This window comes from Podarcis filfolensis (genome assembly GCF_964270895.1).
Source record: "Podarcis filfolensis genome assembly, chromosome: 14".
Classification (NCBI taxonomy): domain Eukaryota; kingdom Metazoa; phylum Chordata; class Lepidosauria; order Squamata; family Lacertidae; genus Podarcis; species Podarcis filfolensis.
In genome coordinates this window covers 49,786,965-49,803,710 of record NC_139616.1, presented here as the reverse complement: position 1 = coordinate 49,803,710, position 16,746 = coordinate 49,786,965, and the positions used below count along the sequence as shown (strand labels likewise).

Genomic DNA, 16,746 nt, shown 5'->3' with positions numbered 1-16,746 from the left:
CTGGACTCACAGCTGTCCATGGAGGTGCAGGTCAATTCTGTGTCCAGGGCAGCTGTTTATGCAAGCTATTGTGAATCCCTACCTTTTGTCCCAACATACCTATCAGGTTATATACAAGTAAACATCTCCATGAAATAATTAACCATTTTGGTCAAAAAATGCACACCAGCTACATTGATCTCCAGTTCTGATACTATAAAGACTACCATGCTACCTGCTTCACAATGGCAACATTAATGCATTCTGATTTTTGTTAGATGCATAAATGAATGGCTACTGGCTTTTATATTTTTCAAACAGAAAACAAGCATATACCGTTGTAGTCTCTGTTGCAGTCTGCGATCTTTTTGAACCAGGCACAATCTAACCTGTGTGATGCCTTCCTCTGTTCCATTTTAGAACAATCACAAGCTACAGACTTCAATTTTCATCTTGTCTTGCAACAGCCCTTTCTCTCCCACTCCTGAAAAAGTATTGATTTGCATAACATACTGCCTTATGAAGAGATTTAATTAACACAAAGACTTGAACACTTATTTGTGACCTTTTAACGCAGGTGGCGCTGTGGGTTAAACCACAGAGCCTAGGACTTGCTGATCAGAATGTTGGCGGTTCAAATCCCCGTGATGGGGTGAGCTCCCATTGCTCGGTCCCTGCTCCTGCCAACCTAGCAGTTCGAAAGCACGTCAAAGTGCAAGTAGATAAATAGGTACCGCTCTGGCGGGAAGGTAAACGGCATTTCCGTGCGCTGCTCTGGTTCGCCAGAAGCGGCTTAGTCATGCTGGCCACATGACCCAGAAGCTGTATGCCGGCTCCCTCGGCCAATAAAGTGAGATGAGCACCGCAACCCCAGAGTCGGTCACGACTGGACTTAATAGTCAGGGGTCCCTTTACCTTTACCTTTAACAAAATATTTACTGTACTGTTACTTTTGAATTCAAAATAAACATATATACCTAGATCCATTAATCCTTTAAGTGACAGTAGTGAATCCTAAACAATAAGTTCTCATTTTCAACTTCTCTCCTTTTTTGCATTTTGATTAAGATTTCCATAAGAGGCAGATTTCAACATGTTTGGTTCAAAGCCTTGGTACCTGGTAAGTTTTTCCATAAAGGCAAACTTGAACCTGCCTTTAGGCTCTTCAGTCTTCTTATGGAGGAGCAATAATGGCAGAATAGTCTTAGAAGAGTTTTCCTCTAGTGACCTAATGCTATACCATACACTGGCATCTTGTCAAGAGGTAGAACTGATCTTTTGCTTTCTACAGCTGCTGGAGATTCTGAACTTGTGATATCTGTATGAAACAAATATCTACCGTATTATGTTATGTAATGTCATGTTTTAAGCTAAAAGCAGTGCTTGAACTAATGGGGATAGGGAGGTAGGTTAAATCCACATGTCCAACCTCCTGAATCCCATCAAATAAATGGTATCTGCCTTGTTGCCTCTTGAATATAGTAGCTGAGGGGGGCCAGGTGTCCCCCCCAAAAAAATCTGGGCACTGGTTATTCTACTGAGACTTTCCACAGAGACCCTTCTCACTGTCTCTTCAGGAATTTGTAAGTGGCAGACAACATGCAAAAGGGCCTCTTCTGTAATGGCCCCCACCACCTAAGAAATATGTATGCCTCCTTCATTGCTTTCATTTAGACAGCCAGTTAAACCTTTCTTTTAAATCAGGCTTCTGTGCCCTCCTAGATGTTTTGACTACTATACGTTTTATTACTGTTGTCACATTATTGCTTGTTTCACTGTAACTTTTTCTATTGTAGTGTGTGAAATGACCTTCATTTTGAATGCCCTTCAGTTTCACTTATCTTGAAAATACATTTTCAGGAAGAGGAAAACACAGAAAGGGTTGCTGCTTAATTCTCTTGATAGTTCTTTGTGTGTGGTTTTAGGGAGGGGTCAGCTGCCTTGGTCAGCTTCTAATGTCAGTGTTGAATCAGAATCCCATTCCATACATCCTTGCATGCTGCAGCAGGCTACATACAACTTTGTAAGAAAATCACCACCCATTTGCTTGTGAAACAAAAGATTGGTGTTAAGCAAGGAAACCAAGAGGTAGGGTAAGTTCAGAAGGGAAAGGCAAGTTCAAAATGTTGAGAGAAGCGTTACCCAATGGATAACTGAAATCACACTCACTAATAGGAAAGGGCTGTTACATATTATTATTATTATTATTTCATTTATTTACTATATAGTAAATCTATATATTACATGTGGAAATTAAGACTTCTGATAGTGGAGAGCCAAAATATTAGTTTCCAATGGTGATAACTATTTATTGTTTCTGACAAAAGTTTTTCTCCCACTGATTTCAAAGCGCCTTTCTGATGTCAAGTAATGAGAAATTAACATAGATAAGAAGTTAACATAGATTAACTTCACTTGCCATTGCACAGAGCATGAGTTATCAGATTCAGATTATGGTAGATGAAGACCCAAAGAACCACAGGACTAGTTTCCACACCCAGGAGATGAGTTTTTAAAAACAGCAGCTGCCATGTAGCAATTGCGCAGCAAACTGCTTTTGAAACAGAGAGATGTTTCAAAAGTAGTTTGTAACATGACATGGGTTTCTGATGCTCAAAGAAAGGAAAAACATTCAAAAGTCCCTCTGAGTATATACATGCACTGAAAGATCTTAGCCTCTTTCTGTAGACCAGCAGCATACTCATATGTAGAAGTATCTGTTGTATCATGTAACAATATATATAAACCATCTTTCACTGCAAAGTAATCCCAGGGCAGGTTTCAAGAGTATTTAAACAATATCACAAAGCAAACCATAAAATACTAATAAACATTAGTATAAATGATTACAGTAAAAGTAACAAAGGAATAGACAAAGACCTCAACCAGTTGAAAGCAACACCTAAATAAGTTTCAAAGCCAGGGGCACCACTACACAAAAGCCTGTCTCTTGTCATGGCATAGCAGGCCACACCCACCAGTGGGACAAAAACCAATGCCTCCTCTGCCAATCTCAGGATCTAGGCTGGTCTCAATATTTATTTATTAAATATACTTTTGCCCTTCACCTGAATATCCCAAAGCCCAGCGCGCACACACACAATCTATCTATCTTGTGACCAATAATTCACCTAAAACCACAGTACATTATTCACAATATAATCTCAGTAAAAATGATATGGCAACAGGAAGCACATAAAACACAGTCACAGTGATCGTTACACTTCACTATATCCAAAGGTCTAGGTAAAGGGAAAAGCACTCCAATGAGTACCTGGGTTCCAGGTAATTTGGGGTTTTGTAAGACAACCCTGATGCCTTAAACTTGTCCTAGTAACAAATACAGGCAGCCAGTGCAGATCCCACAGAATGGATGTTATATAAACTCATGCTTAAGCACCTGAACAGCATTCCGCACCAGCTGCAGTTTCTGTACCATCTTCAAATATAGCCCTATGTAGAGTGTATCGCAGTCATTGAGATATGAGGTTACCAGAGTGTGTATTACTGTGGCAAGTTTGGTCTAGGAATGGCAGTAGCCAAAGAACAGCTGGCTGAGGGAGGCAGGCCAAGAGAAAAATATATAACCACCTTAAATGTACATAATTATCCACTTACTTTCAATTATTGACCTTAGAACCAATATTATAGCATGCCATTATATTATTTCCACTACTAACAATAATCATATTTTATAGCAAGATTTTACATTTTGTTTCACTTATTTTTATCTGATGCAAAGGAATAGTCACAAAATGGTCCTGACCAACTAATCAATCAATGTGAAGCATCAATAGAAACTCCAGACATCTCATTTTCAAGATAAGCTTTGATCAAAGTATATAATCTTTTCTAAAATATGCATTTCTAATAAAAAAATGTTTTAAATGATGAGAGACAAATAAATGCAGAGGACAGCGGAATTTCATCCCTTACAATTTAAACCTCAAGTTAAGTTCATCACACTAAAAAAGAAAGCACTCCTCTATAAATCAATATAATTTTCAAAGGGTTGCAGAAGTCATCCTTCATAACAAGGCCACAGATACTTTCTTCTTATTTCCTGCAGTGAAGTGTTCATACTTCAGTGAGTCATTTGAACATCAGTCACAATGTAGCACACAATTGAATCTCCACTCCTTAGAGCTTTTAGGTCAGTTTTGTTCTACTAGCAATCATACACACACTTCTATAACTGGGGTTTACTTCTGAGCAATGATGCTATTAATTGCATTACACCTTGAACATTGCCAAAGTGTTCATAGAAGACATAGGAAACAGCTTATACCAAGTTGGACTTACTAGCTTGTCTACACTGACTGGCAGTGGCTCCCCAGGGTTTCAGACACACTTCCCTGAGAGTAAGTCTCATAGAGCTCAGTGGGACTTCTTTCTAAGAAGACATGCATAAGTCATGAATAGCAGCCTTAACTTTCTTCACAATGAGTAATTTATTTTTCCAGTCCATAACGTTCCTAACTGAACACTGTAAATGACAGTGAAATAGTAAATACACTTCTCTTAAAACTACAGAAGACCTCAAAAGTTAGATGTGAATGTCTTCTGTAAGATCAATAATGCCTTTGGATCTTAGGCATGGTCAAGCATTTAAGTTCAATGGGGCTTACAGTACTTCTAATTAAGTGCCCACAGGCATGCAGTCTTAATATTTGCACTAAATGCAGTCACAAACCTTTCATTATGATATTACCTGACATACAAATATACATACTTTCCGAAGCAAGATGAAGGTTACTTTCACCATTCATCCACAGAAAACAATATTTCTTAAAAAGGTCACTTTAATTGATTGAGGCATATGCATGTAAAACTGGCTTCACTGCAGACTTCAGGAAATCCAATTTAAATAGCTGTTCAAATATTTGTCTTGAAAAAGGTCAAAATTATATTTAGCCAAAAAGAAAAAGTATACAAAGTAGGGGGAGGAAACGTGTAGTTTAACTTGCTAAAAGATTACAAGAGGTTTGGTATAAACATAACACTATTCTGCAGAGATTTCCAGGCCCTGATTGTCAAACAGTTCAGGAAAAGGAGGGACTGGGAGCATACACAATGGGCCGGAAGAGGCAGCCTGATGCGGCTGGAGGCAATTAGTAAGGAGCGTTTTATACCAGAATTAAAACTTCATCCTGAAGTAGTAAACGCTGACAAGGCATGGCTGGAAGAACACGCTTAGTTGCGTAGCCCCTCCTCTTACCGCTCGAGCGAACGCCGAGCTGCTCCTCCCTAAGTAATTCTACAACTCCCCAGAAACTGGGAGGAGGCGAGGGAAAGATATTCTGAAAACTTCTCTGGGCTGCCTTAAAGTCAAGCTTGAGGAATACTCTCATTACCAGAGGGGGGGGGGACCCCAAACACCATTTACTTCTCATTAATTCTCTCGGTTGCAAAGGGGCATGCAGCATCGTGGTCAGCCACGTAATTGCTAGCAGGAAGAAAAAAACAACCTTCAACCTTTGCCTTGTTTCCATTCTTTGTTTCTGTAAAGGAGCTCATAGGAAAAAAATGGACCACCGCGTGTGAGGTGGGGGGGATATATAACCAAGAAATCGCTCTGCTTATGGCAAGGAAATGCTTGGGCAGATCCAACGCCCTCTTTCCCCGGCATGAGTAACTTCCACATGCTTCTCACTAACTCAGCCCCACGAGAGACCAGCAGGGTGCCCAACAGACCGCTCCAGCCCAGCTTGACAAACAACCACCAACAGCACACGCGCCGAAAGTGAAAGCAGCGCTTGTTCATCAGGTCACTCTGCATAACCAACTGCAATACGCGGAGCCCACGTTGCAATATATTATGTTTTTCACTCCGTCGAAACATTTGGAATTTGCAGAGATCTGGCTATTAAAATGCACACGCGCTGGCACACACACTCACACTGACAATTATTCTATCCAAAGTGCCTGGCACTGGATCTCTGAAGCCTGTTGTTCCTTTCCTCTGCTATATGACCCCATCGTTCGACTATAAAGGTCCTTGATGTGGAAATGTGGAGACACGAATCAATCGCACCGTTTGTCTGTGTTAAATCCATGTTGTTGGCAACCTGAATGAACAGCGCTCAAACATACAATGGTACTGTATTCATTTTCTCTCTCTATTTTTTTAAAGCACGCCTGATTTAGCCTTAGCTGGCAGATTTATGGGCCCTCCTTTCTCTTGACAGCTTAGCTCAATGTATTTCATATATGCACACACACACACACACTCATCCAAAGTTAACTCTTCCATTGCCTGGAAGTATTGAATTGCAGATTCATCCCCAAACAGTTAAAGGGTGAAGATTAGCAGAGGCTCAGATAGGATTACACCAATGGTGGGGTGGAGGGAAGTGGGGAGGGATATCGTGGGAGAAAAGATGCCAAGACACATCCTATGGCTGTTTATGTCGAGGCAGCCCTTGTGATCCGAAACCCATTGTCGAAGGGAAAGGCTGCAACGAGAGGCTTGTGTCTCTGGTGTGAAAAACAGAAAGCCAGGGCTGTATACCTAACCTATCACTCCAGTTCCCCAGAGCAGCGGGATGCCTGACGTCCTTTTTTGCAAGGGAGGGAGACAAGAATATCCCAGGAAGCCCAAAGCGTCTCAAAGCAAGCCTTACCTTGTGCCAGAGCTTGCAACATGTGGAGCTGAAGGAAGAGAAACGCCCACCATCCCCGGCAGAAGAAGAAACAGAAGTTTAACTTTATCATCACTCGATCTCGCCACCTATTCCTCGGCGGAGCAAGGTTCCCAGCCCCCCTTCTCCGGATCACTATTTGCTCCACACGATCCGAGGAGGGCCCGCCACCAAAGCTCACTCCGTCCCCCAGAGAGGCCATGTTCTGGCGGGGGGGCCTCCCGCTGCGGCCATCCCGAAGTTTTCGGGGGACCCGAGCCCCCGCCGGGAAGGAGCCGTGGTCTCCCTGGCTGGCGCCCACTTTGCATAGAAACCCCAGGCGAAAGCATTCCCTGTGCATGACTGCCTTGCAATCGCCGCCCCAATCGATGTGTCTCGTGGAGGAACTGATTGCACCAAAACAAGCAGGCAGAAATGCAAAACACATGTTCCTCTGGACTCCTCCGATGCCTTCACCACACACACAAACAGAAAGAGAGAGTGTGTGTGTGTGTATTAAGTTTACTGGCGTCAATATCTCAACAGATCGCGGTTCTTCATCACATCCCTAGCAAAAAGCAAAAGCCATCAGAGCACGGCGGGAGGAAGAGAGCGGTCCAGCTCCGCCAGGCACCGGCAGACAATCCAGAGAGCACCTTCCATAGCCACCAAGATGACGGAAACTGCCCGCCCCCCTGATGCTGAAGAAGCGTGGCTACGGTTTCTGCGCCGCCGTCCCTCTTCTTCCTCCCCTCCTCCTCTCCAGAGCAAAGACCCTGCGCTCCTGAAGTTCTAAATTCTCGGGCAAGTCCTTCAATCCCGAGCGAGGCAGGGAGGAAAAGCGATCGTGGGATTCAAAGAGTCACTCCAGCCCCGCTCCAGTCAAAGGGAAAAAGTGGGGAAGCCCCACGCTGACAGGTCGGGCTGGGTCCCGATGAACCTTCCCTTCTCCTCCTTGCAGAGCCGCGGGGATGTTCTTGCGCATCCGATTTCCTTCATCCCTCCATCCCTCTCCGGAGTTGCAATCGCGGCGTGTCCCCCCCTTTGGACAGCAGTCGCGGAGGCTCGTAAGATCCCCAGCCGAGCAGGTAAACTGAGCCCGCGCCTGGCTGCGCTGCTCTTTCCAGCTCGATTTGCAACCAGTTACACGCCAGGGGGAGGCGGGAGAGGAGGGGGGGTGTCTCTCTCTTGAACTCTCCAGCGAAGGTGGGGGAAATCTGATCAGGTTTCCCTCGCAGGAGACAGGAGGAGGTTGCTGGGAGAGAGGGAGAGACGGGGAGAGGAAGCAACAGCTCACCTCCAAGGAGGCTGCCTTCTCCTTCTTCTCCTCTTCCTCCTCCTCCGCCCCACTTCTGGGTCAACTGCGGAGGCAGCCCAAGGCAGAAGCCCCCCCAGCCGAGCAGGGAAGGAGACCCACGGAAGCAGCCGCAGCAGCAGCAACAAGGTGAAATCCTCCGCTTGGCTGGCCACCCCCGGCGTCCCTCGTCGCACAAGCCCGGAGGGATCTTCCTGTGCTCGCTCGCTCTCTTACGCAGAAGCTGTAAACACAAGGAAGGGAGAGGAGAGCCGTTCAGAGAGGGAGGACGGAAGGCGACACCGCGACACCCCCAGCGCCAGCAGACCCGGCTTCAAAAGTGCCTCGAAGATGCATCCCGTTCCCAACTGGGACCATCGCCACGAGATGGATGCTTAACCCTTTCGGGACTGCCTGCAACGCTTCTTTCTTTCCGGGACTTGCCCGGGGGGGGGGGGAGAGTTGCACAAATATCAGGTGGGGCACCGAAACGAGCCGGGGGGGGGGGGAAAGATTTGTGCACATGGGTTGCTACGTCCCACTTCGGCCAAGGCAGCGATCCTAAGCACATGCTTGACCTGCGTGCAAGCCCCAGGAATCTGAAAGGGGGCTTGCTTGCTGCTGAGCAAGCAGGCTTGGTGTAGGGTTTTTTAGTCTACACATCTCTTCTCTGCCCCCCCCCCCCAATATTGAGTGAGATCTGCTCCCAGGTCCATTGATTTCAGTGTGTGTGGTATGTGAAACACCCACTCCCCAATAACCTTTTCAGCCCCTTTTGTCTACAGTGCAGTCCTAAGCAGCTTCACTCAAAAGCAAACCCCACGGACTAGACCCATAGATGGGCGTCTGGATTAGACCCATAGAAACCGGACCCCAAATGGGTCTCACTTTCAAGTGTATTGTTTCAACCCCCAGTTTCTGTTTCTCTCACCCCTGCAGTCCTCACACTTAACTTTTCCGTCCATCACTCTCCACCCCTGAAATCCACCCTTAGTTATCTATTTAATAAAATTCATATACTCTTTGTAGAAAAAACAGCAAACCTCAAAGCAGTTTACAAAAAAAAGATCATACAATAAAATTATCACTGAAATGTATCATTATTCTTCATCCCACCCATCACTCCTCCTCTTCCCTGTAAGCTTTACCCAGCTTTCATATTGTTCTCTGTCTGGCCTGCATTTCCCTCCCACCCAGGGCCGGCCCACACATGAGGCAAGGTGAGGCGAATGCCTCAGGCGGCAGGATCCACAGGGCAGCAGATCTGGCCTCCAAGGAATGCATCACACACTGCTGCTGCCAATCCATGCACTCCTCAGAGGTCGGATCCACCTCCTCCTCAGCAGCCCCACCGCCACCAATGCCGCCTCTACAGCAGCCTCTTGGTGAATAGGAGGCAGTCCTGGTCTTCTCCCACCCTTGTTCCCTTCTGGCTGGGGAGGGCACCATTTTGTGGTTTGCCTCGAGTGCCAAAATGCATTGGACCAGCCCTGCTCCCACCCCTCTCTCAAATGCATTCCCTGAGACAGGGTGGGGTGGAGGTCCCCTATTGCCCTATCCTACTTCACAGGGCTCTTGTGAGGATACACACAAGAGATTATCTTTACAATCAAACAGCCTGCAAATTTCGAGAAGCAAATACAATACATGAAACAAATAATAATAGTCTATGGCCTTCTAAATGGGAGGAGGGTATTGTTTTTGTTTATTCCTATGTTATGTATTTTTGTGTCTTTATATTGTAAACTGCCTTGTGATCCTTCAGGGAAGGGCGGTGTAGAAATTTTCATACCAATAATAATCTTAATAATCAGGGGTTGTTGTTTTTCCCCAGCCGGCACTTGCCGGAATTCAGTTCTGGCACCCCTCAGGTGGGCACGTTGCCATTATAAGAGAACAAGGGAGGTGTTCGTGGTGAGTTCTGGTACCCCTTTTTATGGAAAAATAGCACAAATGATAATAAACAAGCCTGGGAGACAAAATAGCCGCCATGCCAGGCTTCCCTGAGGAGGGGAAAGGAAGGCAGGATTTTGTGCTTGGAAATGGTCCTAGTTGCCTCCTCTGAGAACATTCATGCTCCTCTGAGAGCTTTGGTCTTCTTTCTGTCAAGAAGATTGAGAGAGAACTTGTTTCTATCAAGAACTGGGAGACTGAGAAACCTGCTCCCAGAAGGGGCCTCGGAGAGCCGGCCCACCCATGAGGCAAACTGACACAACTGCCTCAGGCAAACAAGGCCAGAGGAATCCTACTCCATGAGGGGAGGAAAAACTTCCTTCAAATGTGTCCTGAATTGGGAAGCAGCATGTATTATAATTAATAATAATGATGGCTTAAAATATAGGAATATGTAACATGGAAATGTCTCTCTTTCCCCCCCTCCTGAGGAAAACTTCCTTCAAATGTGTCCTGAACTGGGAGACAGTATGTCAGTTATGACTAATAATAATAATAATAATAATAATGGTGGCTAATAAATATAGTATATAAAATAAAAGCCTGTTTCCCCCTCTCATGAGAGAAGCGCTTCCTTCAAATGTGTCCTAAATAGAAGCAGCATGTATGTGTCTGTTATAATTATTACAGATGCGCACAACAGCAGCTAATAAATAGGAATATATAAAATAGAAAAACTATCTTCCCCCTCATGAGGGGAGTAACGCTTCCTTCAATCATGTATTGAACTGGGAGACAGCATGTATGCGTGTCTGGTGTGATTATTATTACAGACACACACATTAATAAAAATGTTAATATAGAAATATTTATACTTTGCTTTTCCCCAAGGGAAGCTTCCTTAAATGCGTCTTAAATAGGGAGGCAGTGTATATATAACGAAAATATATTTAAAAACAAAACAAAAAATGAAACAATTTGTGCGGGATGGCATTACATTCGCCGCATACTGTTTACACATCTGTTGTTCTGAATAACAACGACTAAGATAGAGAACCAGAAATCTTAATTTTAAAAATCTTAAAATGCGATCATTTGTGAGGGGTGACTTTACATTCGCCGCATACTCTGTACCTATCTGTTGTTCTGAATAAAAATAGCAGGCGCAGGGAAACCTGCGAAGGGGGTGGCTTTACATTCGCCACACACTTTATATATACTTTGACTGTTTCTTATTTCTCGGCCGCCTGCTCTCCGCACAGGCGCTGAGAGGCGGGCAGAGCAGCTCCTCGCCTCAGCGCCCCTGACGGAGTCTGGCGGGCGAGAGGGAGAATAAAGAGACGCCCGCTTTCCCGCCGCTAAAACCTCCCGCAACGCTCCGCCCACCGCCCTCGAGCGCCGCCTTCCCGCTCGGCGATTGGCCACGGAGGCGCGTGAGGGGAGGAGCCCGGAGTGTGGAGTGTGTCCTCCTCCGCCGCCCCGCCCCGAAGGCCGCGCGCTTTCCCCGCCCCCCCACTTTTCTTTTTTTTAAACCCGTCTGCCTAACGACTGGGCGCGCGCGCGCTCAGCTTCCCCCGCCTCCCTGCCCGCTTCGATTGATTGGTTTGAACCCGGCGTTCTCCCCCCCCCCGCCCCTCCTTCGCGCTTTCTGGCTCAGTCGCGCGCCCCCTGCAGGGCATTGGAGGGAAGCGCCTCTGCAGCAGCCAAGCAGGAGCGAAAGCACGGCGCCGCCGCCAGAGAGAGCATTTGCGAGCGGGGAGACACGCCCTGGATCGGGGGCGGGGGGGGGGGGAGAATAGAAATACTAGCCGTGGGAGGAGGAGGAGGCGGCGGCTGCAGCGGTGCTCCAGGCTGCATGTTTCCTGCCTTTGTGTCTGGCAGATCCTTGCTGCCGCCGTTAAATTTTTGCAGCAAGCGAGAGAAGGGGAGGCGTGGGATGCGGGCGGGGGTGGATTTGACGAAAAGCCAGGAAGCCGTGCAAGGGCGGGGGGGGGGGGGAGGAAGCTTTTGCAAATACCTCCCCACCGCCCATCCTCGTTGCTTTAAGGCGCTGCTGTTGTCTGCCCGGGCTTGGCTTAGTTTGTTTCGCTGAACGTGCTTTTGCTTGTACGCACCAGGGCTCTTTTTCAAAAATAAAAACAAAAATTTAGTTTTAAATACCTTGGCAAGGTACGTACTGTGGCAAACTCATTCAGCAGTGCCGATCAGGTCCCGTGCCATTCCTCTTCATTTGTGCGTGTCTCACTCCGTGTGTACTGTATTATTAATGGACGGCATTAAGAGGATCGGGCCAAGTGTTTTGAGAGGCGTTTAAATCAAAGGAGTGCAGGCACGCTTTCTGCACGCAGTTGCCCGTGAAGCTTGCAGAATAGATGGTACCAGCGCTCCCTGGGGATGTCGCCTGTTTTTGCCTCGCCATCACTCCGGGCCCACTTTTTCTTTTCAATGCACCAAGCTGGTGCCTCTTGCCTGCGACCATCGCCCTTTTACAGTTTATTACACTTACACTAAAAAAACCCCCAAAAACCCACTTCCCCCCTCCTATATTTGGCGCTGCAATTTGTTTCATTGCATCGACTGTCATCTTTCGCCAAGCAGAAGAGAGCCAAATATTCCAACAGGGCTCCCGCATCCTTAATCTTCATTTCATTCATTCGTTTGAAACACTTTTGAGTTGCTCTCCTACCTGCGCAAGGTACAATGGTAATACATAATAATAATAGCATCCCTGCATGTCATTAAACTAATTCAACAAACATGAAATAATAAGAACAAATGGCAGGACATCAAAAGCTGTTAAAATCCCAAACCACCTACACGAACGCTTTCATAGCTGAGTAGTCCATTAAAGGTCATGGCAAAATATAGGGAAACTTCAGCTGGTGCCAATGTGTCAATAAGGAAGAATACAGGATTGGTTTGAGGACATTATTTCAAAGATGAAGTGCCCGGCCCCATAGTGGCCATTTACTTATTTAAATTAAGCATCAAAACATACAAAAAGATAAAAGGAACTAACCATTTTAGTGCAGAGTTGAAACAGACTCTAGCTAGCACAAAACAGATCAGTATAGGTACATAATAAACAAATGATGGGGTGGGGTGTTACTTTTAATCTGCACCACGATAGCCCTGCACAAATTATAATGAGATGCATAAATGTAGGATGGGCATGCCTGTGAAAAGGATCTAGGGATCATAGTAGACCACAAGCTTAACATGAGTCAACAGGATGATAAAGCAGAAAAGAAAAAAGCTCATACCATTCTAGGCTGCATCCACAGAATTATAGTGTCCTGATCAAGAGAAGTAATAGCACTGCTCTATTCTGCCTTGGTCAGACCACACCTGGAATACTGTGTACAGTTCTGGTCACCACAATTCAAAAAGCACATTGACAAGCTGGAATGTGTGCTGAGGAGGGCAACCGAGATGATTAAGTCTAGAAACCAAGCCTTATGAGGAACAGTCGAGGGAGTTGGGTATGTTTAGCTGGATAAATGGAGACTGAGAGGAGATATGATAGCCATCTTCAGATATCTCAAGGGTTTTCCCATGGACAATGGCGCAAGCTCGTGTTTTCCTGCTCTGGAATGTAGGATTCAAATGAATGGATCCAAGTTATAAGAAAGAAGATTCCAACTGAACATTGGGAATAACTTTCTGATGGAAAGAGCTGTTCGACAGTGGACCTTCTTTTGATTTTTTTTTTTAATATAGAGATTGGATGGCCACCTGCCTCTCTAAGAGATTCTTTAGCTGTAGTTCCTGCATTACAAGGAGTTGGACTAGATGATCCTTGCGATCCCTTCCAACTCTGCCATTCTATGATTCTATTGGAAGAATGTATATACTTGTGAAAACAACTGATTTCTATTGGGGGGAAATGCTTGTGAACATGCATATAGGGGGCAAAACTGTATGCAGATTTTCATACAGACTTTTAAACAAATTCGCAAAACAGGCAGAACTTAGGAAAGGAAAAATAAGACATGAAAGTAATCAATATTGACCGGTTCATCCCTACTGAGAACAGAGGTGGACGACCTTTTTAAGACTGAAGGCCTCGTGAGGAACCCGGGGTGGGGGGGGCACATGCCAGTGACCAGCAGGATCAGAGGCAAAAGTGAGCTATAGCTTCTATAAGCTATGGGAAGGGTTGCAGCTGAGTGGTAAAGCACATGCTTTTCATGCAGAAGGTCTTGGGTTCAGTCTCCAGCATCTCCTCCAGGTAAGGCTGGGAGAGATCTGAAATATACTCGGAGTCGAGTGTGAATTTCATGCTCTTATTCAGCTCATAGTAGCAATGAATGAAATTTCCCCAAAACGTCTAGCTATATATACATTATTTACACAATGGGCCCCGCGTGATTGGCTAATTCCGGGCTGCTCTGGTAGGCCAATCAGGTTGCGGATTCACTTCATCCAGGAGCCTGATTGGCTGCTCATGCAGGCCAATCAGGTCGCTGATTCACTTCCACCTGGAGCTGGATTGGGTGGCTCCTGCGGACCAATTAGACTGCTGCATTCTGGATCCTATTGTTTTAGGATTCAGCTCAGTACATAACAAGATCCCTTCCCTGAAACCCTGGGAAGCCATTGCCAGTCAATGTGGATGGATTATGAACTAGATGGGCCAATCGTCTGTCTCAGCATAAAGCTTGCGTGATTAGTTGGGAGTGCAAGGACTGCATTAAAGCAAGCACTGTTCAAAGTGAGGGTCTTCCTTGAGCCCCTCAGTTCAAGCTCTGATTTCAGAGCAGGCTTTGCATGTGCATGGGATTTTTACAAGTTGCCAGGTAATCCACCTGCCAATCATGTGATGCCATGCGACTGACATGGGGTTTCCCTGCCATCTGCTAAAATTTGGCTAATGGGGTGGGGCCAGATCTTACTATTTTTGTATAGTAAGCTGCATTCCAGCCATGCAGAAATCAGAGGTTCCTAAATACACACAAACAGCTTCTCTCCCCAGGCAAGCAAGCAAGCAGCAGCATCACGACGGGACACACTCTAGCTAGGCAAAAGCACTTGAGGAGAGGCTGCAGCAGAGGCAATGCTTGCTTGCAGAGAGGGCGTGTGGCCTAGGATGGGTCTTGAGGACCAGGGAGAGAGTCCTAAAGAGCCACATTTGGACCCTTGGGCTTGAGGCTCCCATGGCCCAGAATCCTTTGCAACATGGTAAGTTTCTGTGGCTGACACAATCAGTTTGTAAATGTGTTTGCTGAAATAGATTCCCTAGGAAATGGGCAAAACATTGACAAAAACATTTTTGCTGAGTTCTAGCAAAACGTTTCACTTGATTTCGAAGGGTAGTTACCAGGGCGGTGTCTGTGTGTGGATGTAATCTGCTTTCCTATCACAATACAGATATGCAAAATATATTGTGTTCTGTACTTTACACTCTTCCCTAACTATCTATCTTGGAAAGAACCCAAATCGAGCCGAGTGGTACAGAGTGCTGATCCCCAGAGAGAGCTTGAATTTACAGCGTCTGCTGCACAATTACCAATAGTTAATTCACAGCAGCAGAGAAGAGTTACCTTGATCATAGGGTTTTTGAGGTGCAGGCAATATTTAATTTACCTTCGCTGGAAAGGCAAAGCACCCTTAATTGGGTTTTTAATTACTACTAACAAAGAGTAGAGCAAGCAAAAAATAAAATAAAAAATCTCCTAGCAAACTAGTTTTCCATTCTCAAGGTCAGTTGGGAGTGTAGGAAGGACTATCTGGGTGCTCGCTTCTGGACATATGTCAATTTAGTCCCTACACTAGTAAGGGGAAGAAAGGTGCATTTAAAGTCATCCCAAAATTTGTTTACAATGAAAAGTTGTATAACTCCCATCAGCCTCAGCCAACATGCACTTGGACTTAATTCCGGGTCAGAATGCATAGGATTTGGCTAAACAGTATACAGTGGTACCTCTGGTTAAGTACTTAATTCATTCCGGAGGTCCGTACTTAACCTGAAACTGTTCTTAACCTGAAGCACCACTTTAGCTAATGGGGCCTCCTGCTGCCGCCGCTCCGCCATAGCACAATTTCTGTTCTCATCCTGAAGCAAAGTTCTTAACCCGAGGTACTATTTCTGGGTTAGCGGAGTCTGTAACCTGAAGCGTCTGTAACCCGAGTTACCACTGTAATGAAATCTGGTGGTGGTGGTGTGGTGCAGTGGTTAGAGCAAATTTGAGGAACCTGAAGACCTCCGGTTTCTCTTGGGCTTCAACTCCCATCAGCTGCAGCCAGGAAGGGGCAGTGGTTGGGGATGATGAGAGTTAGGAGTGCAATAGCAGCTAGAGTGCCTCAGGTTCCCCACTCCAGGGTTAGAGTGCTAGACTAGGAAAATCTGGGTTCTAACCTGCTGCTTGCTCTTGAAGCACACAAGGTGATCTTGAGCCACCTCTTTTTCTCTCTCTCTCATTAACAGATCTCACAAGGTTGTGTGGAGGTAGATAGAGGAGAAATGTATGTCAACCCTGTTTTCTCATTGGAAAGTCAAGATCCAAATGAAATACAAACCAGAACTGAGCTGAAACTTCTCAGAAGAATTCCGCCCCCCTGATAATTTTCTTTTTTGATCCTTGGGGTGGGGAGGCAGATCTTGCAGAATACTCTCCAAATGTTCACTACTGTGTGTGTGTGAGAGAGGGGGGGGGGGAGGACCACCATTGCTTGCTTACAATGCCCCTTAATGATGGCCAGGCTGCCAACAAAATCGCTTCTGGCCACCACCAAAAACCTTAAGCAAAAAAGCCATCCTGCTGTCATGGGCAGTTCTGACCTTAAGAAACTGTTAAGAGATTTTTCTCTTTCCCCTGAAGGATATTGTGTGAAACCCAAGACTCCCCAGTTGCTAGACAATAGCATTTTCACTCAAGAGTTGTACAGCCTAATCGGAATCAATTTGACCCAGAAGTATGTGCCGTTGATTTTTCAATGGGAAATGCTTCCCAGTAAGTG

General features: G+C 45.7%; 1 protein-coding gene across 7 annotated transcripts in view; it reads right to left on the bottom strand.

Annotated features, from left to right (window-relative positions):
- Positions 1–11,107, bottom strand: part of SDK1 (sidekick cell adhesion molecule 1) — a 575,941-nt gene extending 564,834 nt beyond the window's left edge. For 6 of the 7 annotated variants that reach the window (XM_083585530.1, XM_083585534.1, XM_083585535.1 and 3 more), the window contains exons 1-2: positions 10,994–11,107; positions 6,603–8,137 (exon numbers count right to left, since the gene is read on the bottom strand). In XM_083585530.1, the coding sequence (XP_083441656.1) occupies positions 6,603–7,047 (445 nt within the window). In that variant the 5' untranslated portion in view covers positions 7,048–8,137; positions 10,994–11,107. Of the gene's footprint in view, positions 1–6,602; positions 8,138–10,805; positions 10,938–10,993 lie in introns of those variants that run through there. The other variant, XM_083585531.1, reaches the window with a different exon arrangement.
- Between the last annotated feature and the right edge of the window lie 5,639 nt (positions 11,108–16,746).